The 11,042-nt window shown below is 49.8% G+C and overlaps 1 protein-coding gene across 1 annotated transcript; it reads left to right on the forward strand.

The window, feature by feature from the left end:
* The first annotated feature begins 414 nt into the window (after nt 1-414).
* LOC108138803 (activated Cdc42 kinase-like) lies at nt 415-10,946 on the forward strand. Its single transcript, XM_041707741.1, has 8 exons — nt 415-448; nt 2,001-2,070; nt 2,166-2,580; nt 2,639-3,721; nt 3,775-4,517; nt 4,586-4,808; nt 8,898-10,235; nt 10,459-10,946. The coding sequence occupies exons 1-8, from the start codon at nt 430-432 to the stop codon at nt 10,648-10,650; spliced, it is 4,083 nt and encodes a 1,360-aa protein (XP_041563675.1). The 5' UTR covers nt 415-429; the 3' UTR covers nt 10,651-10,946.
* The last annotated feature ends 96 nt before the right edge of the window (nt 10,947-11,042 follow it).

Raw genomic sequence — 11,042 nt, forward strand, 5'->3', positions numbered from 1 at the left:
AGAGTCGTAGGGGTCAACAAACTCATTTAATGTAATGGTGGCAATATGTTCCTATTGGCAACTGTTAAAATATAACACTGTTTAGTTAAGGATTTGTCCTATTAATGCCATTAAAGCTCAACCAAACCTATATATAATTTACTTATACCATGATTTCCTTAAATCCAAAAGTAGCCATTAAAAGTTGACCACAATAAAAGAACTCAAAAGTAACGGAAAATTTAAATTTTCTTCAACCGTTGCTCCCACTACTGTGGTACTTTTCAACACTGGCCCTTGGTAATTCAGCCAACTCCGCGAAACGGTCATACCAATTGCAGCAAAAAAACAAAAAACAATGCAGACGCGCACGCGAGAGTAAAATGGGTAAGTTTGACAGAAAAACAGCAGTTAAACAGTGCAAAATGAGCTAATAGTGCGGCCAACTCGATGAACTCGAAGGTGACAGGTGAAAAGTCAAAGGAAAACAAATAGAAATATGTTTTTCCTGCTACGTAGTTACGATAGGCTTCCGCCTGAGTGTGCATGTGTATGCGTGTGTGAGTGTGCGTGTATGTATTGGCCGATCGATTTTATTTTGCATATTCAAGGACAAGCGAAGTCCTGAGGGAAAGTGTGTCCCGGTATCCACCGAAATGGGGCGGAGCCGGAAAACATATAGACCGTGCTCCCAAGAGCCATGACTCAGTAATCGCCAATCCCCGGGACATTATCAGCCCCGCAATCAGTGTACATGCATTTGTTGCTCAAGTTTCAAAGCCCCCCCCTCGCCCACCCACTGCGTCAACTCCGGAGAGGACAAACAATGGCCCCTTGCAGCCGGATGACAAATGCGGGTGCAGCAACATCAAGAAAAAGCGATTAAGCATAGTGACCCGACCATCCAGATACCCTCTGTTTTGTTTTGTCTATCTAAAACAGCGGTTCAACAACAAAAGTAAGGATGCATGGATACTTCTTTAAATATTTTCACCTCCATCCCACAACCGGCTTTATACCATCTTTAAAGAATATATCTATTGTTAACAATAATAACTCATGTAGTGAAGTGACTCAACTCTAAGATACCCAGTGACTTTTTAATGAAAATATTTCCCATGTTTAATCTACTATAATGTTTTGTTAGCTTAAATGCCGTACCATCGTAATGAAATCAAAACAACCTAAATTATCTCAATACTTTAGAAATTGTTAGGTAATTCTTAAAACCACTTATATCAGGACTTAAAAATCGGTTATGTTTTTTGGTTTGAAAAGTCCGTCAGTTCAAACTTGTGAGTAGTTAGTCAGAGCCCATCTTCGATTGGTTCCAAAACGTTAAAAATTAATTTGAGGCGACGATCGTTGGTTTGAATTCGGTTAAGAATGCAAGATCTAGATGATAGATTTTTGGATATTTTTTATTAGTCTCAATCTTCCTTTTCTTATGCAAGAAATAGATGATAGATTTTTGAATACATTTTTGTAAGATCAATGCAAAAGGAACTTTAGTAGTGTCTATCTTCCTATGTACCGTCAAACATTAAAATTTTTAAGCTTTGCGAACAAGGCTAGACTTTGCTGTTGATGCTGGTTAAAGTAATACTTTGTTAAACCTGTTACATACTGCTGCACCAGTAAAATATACCTTTTCGCTCCATGATTAAGGGGTATAAAACAAGGCAATCGGAATTCTGTGTCAATGTGCTCACGTACTCCTGCATGAGTGTGTGTATATGTGTGTGTGAGGGGGAGGGGGAGCGGAACTTTTGGGTATGCAGGAGATGTGTGTGTTTTATTTTATCATATTCAAAAAACCATCTGCGTCGGCGGATCGATCGTTAAAGAAGATATTTATTGCCTAGGGTATTTCCCCACCCCCCCTTTCGCCCCTTTTGCCATCCACATCAAAGATAAGGGACCCCGAGATTTGCTTTTGTGCGGTCGCTTATATAGTATATGTATAATATTATGTACCCAAGATCTTAATGTGTTTATTTTTGTACATTCCCCGCTTCCAGAGTATCCACAAATTGATTTATACGAATTCCTCACTGAGTCCGAACTGCAGCAATACTACAATGCCGTCAAGTGAGTGACCCAAAAAGCGGAAGCAGCTCCCCCAAACCATCCCAACCAACCAACCAACTAACCCGCCCATGTGCACTTTATGCTCCCCCCCGCAGAAACGAATTGAAAATAACGAACGCGGCCCAGTTCAAGTATGCGGCGGACGAAGATTTGCGCTTCATTGGGCTCTCGCGCCCGGAAATCCGGAGGCTGCGCAAGTTCTACGAGAAGCACTTCCCCCACAGCTACCTCAGCAAGATCAAGCGTCTGCTGCAGGCGCCCGGCACGATGGTGAAGCGGGAGGAGGTGCCCGGCGGCGGAGGCGGCAGCGGCGGAGGTCAGATGCCGCTCGACGGCACTGGCGCCTCCTCCGGCTCCTCGCTGGTGGCCAAGAACGGGGCCAATTCGCCGGGCAAGGTGCCCAACAACAAGCACATCATTCCGGCGGACTCCATCAGTGTGAACAAGCAGCTGGGCACCGGCGAGTTCGGAATCGTCCAGCAGGGCGTCTGGTCCAATGGCAGCGAGCGGGTGAGTAGAAGTATTAGCTGTAATCCGCCCCAAAAGTAATCCAATCCATCTGTTGCAGATCCAAGTGGCCATCAAATGCCTGTGCCGGGAGCGCATGCAGTCGAATCCCATGGAGTTCCTCAAGGAGGCGGCCATCATGCATTCCATCGAGCACGAGAACATCGTGCGGCTGTACGGCGTTGTCTTGGCCACCGACTCGCTAATGCTGGTCACCGAGCTGGCCCATCTGCGCTCCCTGCTGGAGTGCCTCAAGGATTCGGGATTGCGCGTCAGCTTCCTCACCATCCCCACGCTCTGTGAGTTCGCCCTGCAGATATGCAACGGCATGCGGTACCTCGAGCAGAAGCGCCTCATCCACAGAGACCTGGCGGCACGTAATATCCTAGTGTTCAGCAAGGACAAGGTCAAGATCTCCGACTTTGGACTGTCGCGTGCGCTGGGCGTGGGCAAGGACTACTACAAGACGAACTTCAATGTGAACCTAAAGCTGCCGATCGCATGGTGTGCGCCCGAGTGCATCAACTATCTGCGCTTCACCAACGCCTCCGATGTGTGGGCCTTTGGGGTCTGCCTGTGGGAGATGTTCTCGTACGGCTTCCAGCCCTGGGCGGCACTCACTGGCCTGCAGATCCTCGAGGCCATCGACTCGCCCAACTACCAGCGACTGGAGCAGCCCGACTGCTGTCCCAGCGAGTATTACACTCTAATGATGAAGTGCTGGCAGGATGATGCTGCCAAACGACCACGTTTCGGTGAGATCTACGACCAGCTGCCCGATATGAAGCCGGAGCAACTCAAGGCGGTGGTGAATTGTGCCGAGCCCAAGAAGGATCATCTGCTGTATCGCCAGGGCGACATTATCACTGTTCTCGACCGCAACACGGGCACGCCCTTCTGGAAGGGAGTGCTGAGCACCGGAAAGACGGGCTACTTCAACCCCTCCAACACGGTGGCCTTCCTCGAGGGCCTGCCCAGCTCCAGCCGTGAATCCTTCAACCGGGTGAGCGACCACCGGATCAGCAAGCGTAAACTGCGCACCGAGATGATTTCGAAGCCACAGAACGACTTCAAGCACACCGGCCATGTCGGCATCGATGGAGCCACCTTTGGCGACATAGCCTTTCTGGGAAGTTCGCAGAATGTGAGTTATCCAGTTGGTTTTATTAATATAACTTATATTTCTTTGCCCATTAGTACAATCATGTGCCCAAGCAAATTGTGACGCCCTACAAACCCTCGGAGGACATTGAGCAAACGCCGCTCCTGCTGCCGCCCACGCCCACGAGTCCGGATTCGCTGCAGACGGCCAGTGGATACTTCCCAGAGGGGGCCAGCAGCGGAGGCGCCATGGGCACCTCCATGAACCCAACATTCATTCCATCGGCCGAGCACACGCCCAAGCTGATAGCCACCAACGGCCAGAGTTCATTCGACTTTGCAAGCGGGTCCACCAACCCGTTTTTCCTCAACCGAGGCGATGATGAGCAGGAGTTTGGCATGCATACCAACAACAACTATGGCGTCGATGGCAAGAGTGTCCATTCGGGTGAGGCCAGTTGGCGCCCCAGTTCCCGGAGCATTGTCGACGATCCGCACGAGTATCACGAGATATCCGATGACGAGATGACGGCCGATAAGCTTGACTTTGGGCCATCGCTGCTGGACGAGATTAACTCGATGTTCGGATCGATTAGCGGGGCATCGGGCAATCAGCCCAAATCGCCGGGCTTTGATCATGTGAACAGCAAGAACGAGTTTGCCGAAATGTCTGCCAAACTTGGTCAAAAGAGTGGCGACACCAATGGCAACAAGCATGGCCATGGACTGCTGCCGACGCTCTCGAAAAAGAAGTCGTCGGGCACGGTGAAACCGATTTCTGTAAAAGACGAGAGGATTCTGAACCATGCCATCGATATGGCCAACGAGATTAGTGCCAGGTGAGGAATATAGAGTAGTGGACAAGCGGAATAGTCGGTGACTTAAATCGTTTCTTCTCCTGTCTCAGGTCAATGATTGATCTGGTCTCTGATCAGACACCCGCCATCCACAGTCCCAAGCGCAAGTTCAGCTTCAGGTTTCCGCATTTAAGTAACAATGGTGGCGGTGACAAGGCCGGCGGAGTGGGAGGAGCCAGCGGCTCCGCCCACACTCCCACCCACGGCAACGCCTCACCCTTTTCCAAGAAGAAAAACTTCACCGAGGAGCTGCAGAGCATTCCGGACATACAGGTGAGTGTGATTTAAAGGGGGTAGATCAGTTTAGTTATCCAGTAGCGCTACGCCATCGATCCCTGGCTCTCAAACAGATTCTAATCCTCGAGTTTTGTCTACACTCTGCTCTGCTCTTTCTCCTCCATCCTCCGTCCTCCACATCGTTGCCCATTCATTTCCCCATTTTGCGTTTGGCATTTGCATTTGCGTTTGGCATTTTGTTTTTGGTTGTTTTCTCTCTCGTTTTGTTGCTCCTCCATCGATCCGAGCAGCGTTTCCGCTCGCTGAGCGAGATCAAGAACAGCACCGATCTGCGCGTGCCCATCTTCGACAAGGAGAGCTCCGATTTTCTGTTCCAGAAGTCGCGAGAGATCCTCAGCAGGCCGTTGAATCTGGAGCGTGAACAGGCGGCGGATCAGCCACACAAGAGCATCGACGACAACATCATGGACATTGAGAACACACTGAAGGCGCTCAATCTGGACTTCATGCACACGTACACGGAGCTGGACAAGAGCGACTCCAACGACACCATACTGAACGACCAGCTGCCGCAGCTGGTCAGTTTGGACGATGGGATCAGCAGTGCCACCGGCAGCCTCAAGTCGGCCGTCTACAGCTACAGCAACGGTGTCCAGACCATGTTCGACTTCAATGCGGCCACCAGTCACCTGGACAAGCATCTGCAGTACATGCACAACCAGGCGCAGCTGAACGCCGCCGCTCCCGTGGATCCCAAGCCCATGGAGGACAAGCGCTCGAGCACTCCGGACACGGGCTTCGCCTCGCGGGACACCAACATCTCGCTGTCGCGTCGCAGCAGCCAAAAGTCCAGCTACAGTCCCCAGGAGAGCTTTCACTTCCCGCTCAAGTCCGAGGCGCTGTTCAGTGCCCCGCCAGTGGTCATGTCCGGTGGCTATGCCGGCCTCAAGGAGGCAGAGCTCGGCTACGAACGCTTCGGCAACGGGGCCACCAAGCAGATGCTTGCCAGCGCCTCGCCCGTCAAGTCTGGAGCTGGATTGAATGCCAGCAGTGGCTCCGTTTACTTGGGCTCAAAGGGATACCGCCAGCGTTCCACTTCCTTTAACGAGAGCTTCCATCCCATATCGCCGGTGCTGTCGGAGCCGCCGCAGCGGGAGCGGGGCGTCATCCAGCGGCAGGTGAGGCTGGAGCAGCAGCCGCCTGTGCCACGTCGCTCCGCCTCGTACAAGCCGCGCTCCATTAGAGCCCGCACCCTGCGGCGGCTGAGCTACAATCCCATGACCCTGGACTCGAGCTCATCCAGCGGCGAAGAGGCCGCCAAGCCAAGTCTGGCCCGCTCCGAGTGTGACATCCGGGCCAGAGTGGCGGCCAGCTCGAACTCCTCGCTGGGCAGGCGTCGTCGGGCGGGCATGAATCGCCAGGTGCAGTCCGCCTGCCATGACGAACGGGAGGCCATTATCTCGCCCCGCCAGATCTACGGCTCCAATTCGAGCATCAAATCGGCGCCGCACTACAACTTTGGTGGCCAGCGACGCAGTTTCCATCGCGGCGGCACTGGCATGATGGGCGCCGGCTACGAGCAGTTCCAGTACGACGAGCGCATCTACGACTTTGGTGGTCGTGGTCCGGGCAACAACTACAACATGGCACATCCAGCCAACTACTTGAGTTCGTGCCAAAAGCCCAATTATCTCTTGAACGGAACCGAATTGCCCGGTTCCGGGTCGGGATCCTCTTCGGCTGCCTCGTCGGCCGTGCAGGCCACCTACAGGACGGCAGGGGGGCGACCACCCAGCGACCCATGAGCGGCGGGACGGCCCTCCATGAGTTCGACATTAGTCGACTGACGGGCAAGAGTCCCACGTCCACCAATTTCGTTGGCAGTTCGCCGGAGGAGTTAAAGCAGCGCCAGCTTTCGATGGGCTCTCTGCTGGCGCCCAGTGGTAAGGTGACCAAGCCGCAGCGACCCACGGAGTTCCACTGGCCGGAAAAGATACACGCATCGGCGGTAAAGCAGCACGAGATGCACTGGCGGCAGATGCAACAGCAACAGCAGCAGCAGCATCTGTCCACAGCAACGATTATCAGTGGAGCGGGAGTAGCGGGAGTGGCGACAATGGCGGGAGCAGTGACCAGCACCAGGCGATCCAGTGATAGCTCCTCCTCGTCCAGCACCGAGAGCGGGGATGAGTTCCAGTTCCGGCGCGAGTTCGTGGCTCCACGAATCCCGCCCAGTCCGGCTCCATAACTAAGGAAAATGCTGAAATACGTACTCAATTTACTGTTCGGCAATGTGTTGTCCGATTAGAGGCGATGGGGCAGATGGATATCCGGATCTGGATCCGTATCCGTATCCGGATAGCGATGGCTTGGGCGGTGTTGTGTTTGTGCTACTGTCTGTGTGTGTGTGTGAGGAAGCGAGAAACGAGAAACGAGCGGTATGTGCTGACGTCGAAGAGTAAATTGAAGATGTATTTACAGCGAATAGATTATACATATATTTTTTGGATTTGAATTTTTTGAAACGAGATGAGAGTGTGCCTTATAGGAAAACACCGAAGACCTCTCACAACAGATAATAATGATGTGCAGATCAGCTGCACAGCTTCCAAATCATTGCATCATTTCATCATTCCATCAACCGCTCATCTTCATCAGTTCAACTATGCATTCCCCTTACTTATTCGTTTAAATTTGGCGAAATAGGTGTACATTTTTTGAAAACTTATTTTTTTTAAGTAATTCAAAGTTCTGAATTCAGCTTAAACTATCTTATTTCGTCAAATTTAAACCAAATTGGAGAGGGGAATGCCATCTCCATCTCCCTAGCAACAAGAAATACTCTATTCAGTAGCCTAAAGTCAATATACAAAACGTTTCTTCAACTTTTCACTACAACAAAAACATATATATAATACAAAGATAATGGCTTCCAAATGGAATAGAAAATGTTCAATAAATTTTTTTGTAATACAAAACCGAACAAGAGCTTGGCGGTCGAAAACAGTATTTCAAAGCACACGACAAACACAAACACAAACACTCACACTTATTGAGGGGACTCCAACTAGACAGAGTATTACCCATTGCCATTGTCGGTAATTATAAGTCACACACAGACACAACCAGAAAGACAGACAGACAGACAGACAGCACACAAAACTGTTGACAATCCTCAGAACTTGTCCACATCAAAAGACATTCGTCGGAGCAAGAATCCCGTACGGATTATGTGCCATATCCTGACGCTTGCATTTTTTATGAAACCAAAGCTAAAGCTAAAACTAAAGCGAAACCAAAACCAAAACCAAATGAGTTAAACGATACCGAAACCAAGAGAAGCATTTAAGCTAACTTCAACTAGAGTGTCGAAACCTTAAGTATCTGTAAGATTGGAGATTGAGGAGTCAAGTATATTGGTCTACCTAACCCACTAAGCAAAACGAAAACGAAAGTGAAAGCAAAACTAAATTAAACTCCAACTTGAATTGCCGACGAACATTTTTGATAACCTCACTAAGAATATATATTATATGGATTATACTTACTAAAAGATTTTCGCATTCTATGCATTTATGGATAAACTCAAATTGAAATTATGATATACAGATTATATATACACCCACTTAAATCTAAATCAACCTAATTATATGTATACAAGTATAGAAAGGCGTATGCGGTAATGTAAGCATTACGGAACATGATATTCTAAACTAAGCGTTTGAAGCGTTTCACCCCGAGAGAAAATTAACATTAAACTAAATGAAAACCAAAATTTACTCGAGTATTATACAAGAAGAAACCCCAAATGAACTAAACTAAATTCAACTAAGCAACAACTATTTAAAGAGGAGAGAAGAAGTGATTTGCATTCTAAGAACCAAACACGTTAAATTGGTAATCAAAAACAATGAAAATGTTGTGCATACTTAAAGGGATTTAATAAAGAAAAACTAATTCTGAATTTAAATTCAAAGCTGATTCATTAACTGATTCATTTAATTTATACATAGTATTCCTGGCACCGCTTTAGTTGTTATTATTTATTTCTATCCCAACATTTTCATTTTGTACAATTTCATTTCCACTCATTCTATTCCCACCACCCCGTCGCCACTTCAACAGTCGCTGATCGGCAAGGAGGGACTGGAGGCCTACAACAGCCTGATCGAGCGCAAGGCCCTGCTGGACATCGGACCCAGTCCGGCGGCCACCCTGCTCCGTCACCTGGACACCGACGAGTTCGACCTGCAGAGCCTGCACCACTCGCACCACTCGCATCAGCGCCCGATGACGCTGCCCACGCGCGGTGCCGCTCAGCGGGTGCGCAAGGCGGAACTGGCCGCCGGCTTGAGTCGCCACAACGACGAGAACTCCAACTCGCTGGAGGCCTGCGAGAGTCCCAGCTACATGACCCACGGCAGCTACAAGTTCCCGGAGGCACCGCCGCAGCAGCAGTCGGAGCCGCCACCGGAGTCGCTGCCAGAGCCGGAGTCACCGAATCCCATTCCGTTGCCGCCGCGCGAGGGCAAGAAGCAGGTGAAGACCAGCACGAAGCGTCATGTGCGCAAGTATCCCCTGATCATACCGGCCAACGGACTACAGCGCACCCTCAGCAAGCTGACGGATTTCGGGGAAGACTCCGCTGGCAAGACGCCGGAGTGCTCCGCTCACACGCAACAGCCGACCAACAGAGCCATCGAGGTGGTGGCCGCTGTCCGGCCAAACAGCATACGTCGTCCGTCGCGGGAGTACGAGAACATGCCGGCGTCGGGGAGTAGTGAGCCGACCCAACACACCTACCAGAACCTGGACAAACTGGCTCCGGCCGATGCTGCTGGGCTGACGGACACCGCTTCGCTGCAGTTCGAGTCCATCCTGGAGGCGGACTCCGGCAAGGAGGGCAGCCTGCAGTCGCCGGACGTGACCGACGGCTTCTACAACTTCTCCATTCAGAAGGAGCACTACAACAAGGCCAGGGAGGCGGAGTTCGAGGTCACCCAGATGGCCGGGCTGTATGTGAACGACGACGAGCTGCGCAACCTGGACATCGAGAGCAGCCGGAAGACGGCCACGCCGGGCAGCAGCTGTAGCGCCAGCCAGCCGGATGAGGAGCCGCCTCCGGCAGAGCCTGCTCCGGAGCTGAGTCGACGCTTCTCCAGTGCGGACAGCGAGCTGGCCGGCAATGCACTGTTCAAGAAGGTTCGAGCCTCCGTCAACATGGCCATGAATCGCAACTCGGTGGCCGAAACCACTTCGTCGAGCGGCACACAACCAGGAGGAGCTGCTGCCAAGCCGCAAACCGAAGCCGAGTACTTTGCGGCCACGGCCGCTCGACTGGCGGACTCCAATTCGGTGAGCTGCGAGGATCTGCTGGAGTTCTCCGACAAGAAGCCCAGGGGATGCGAACGTGGCGTGGACTCTGATGAAGTGCGCATCATGGTAAAGGTACTCGGCAAAGATGTGAGTACACTATATTATGATTATGATTAGAAACATGACTTCAAAAAGATTTAAGTTTATATAAGAAAGTGCAGATACATGCCTATATATCTTCGAAATAAGATAATATAATAATATTTACTTTGTTGAATTTATCATTTGGATATAATAACAAAAATAATATGATTATGGATTATGGATCATTCCATCTTATTTATACGTTTTCTTTTTAATTTTCACACAGAGCACGCCCAATCGTTGTCTGGGTGCCCTGGAGTTCATCAACTGGGACGTCCACAAATCCATCAAGCTCATCAAACTGCAGAACCTGGTCAGCGAGGCCAATCTCAGCCTGGAGGCCTCCTTCGAGGCACTGCAGCAGCACGAATGGGATCTGCACACCACGGCCCACAAACTGAATGGCCTTAAACTTTGAATACTCCTCTAATTTCGATTGCCTTGATCTGTCTGTTTTAAACGACCACCGTTGCCTTAACCTCATTACTATCGTTTCGTAATCGTAAGCTAAGCATTGAATATAATTAAGTTTCTGGAACCTAACGTAATCACTGCTCGCCCATTGGCTTCCTGCATTCGGATCGATCGAATCTCAGCATGTACTTATTCACGCATGCTTGGTCTGCATGCAAGTTAATACTACTACCAGCATCAAAATACACATTTATACACCTTTATAGAAATTTTCAATAAATTATAAAACTTTTTTATATACAAGTTTGAGTACGGAGCTATTTATTTTTCAATGCATTACTTTTAAAACCAGTTTATTTGTCGATTTGATTGTTTTGGAAAAAAGTTAGAAAAAAG

This window comes from Drosophila elegans, unplaced genomic scaffold (genome assembly GCF_018152505.1).
Source record: "Drosophila elegans isolate 14027-0461.03 unplaced genomic scaffold, ASM1815250v1 contig_183, whole genome shotgun sequence".
In the NCBI taxonomy this organism is placed as follows: Eukaryota; Metazoa; Arthropoda; class Insecta; order Diptera; family Drosophilidae; genus Drosophila; species Drosophila elegans.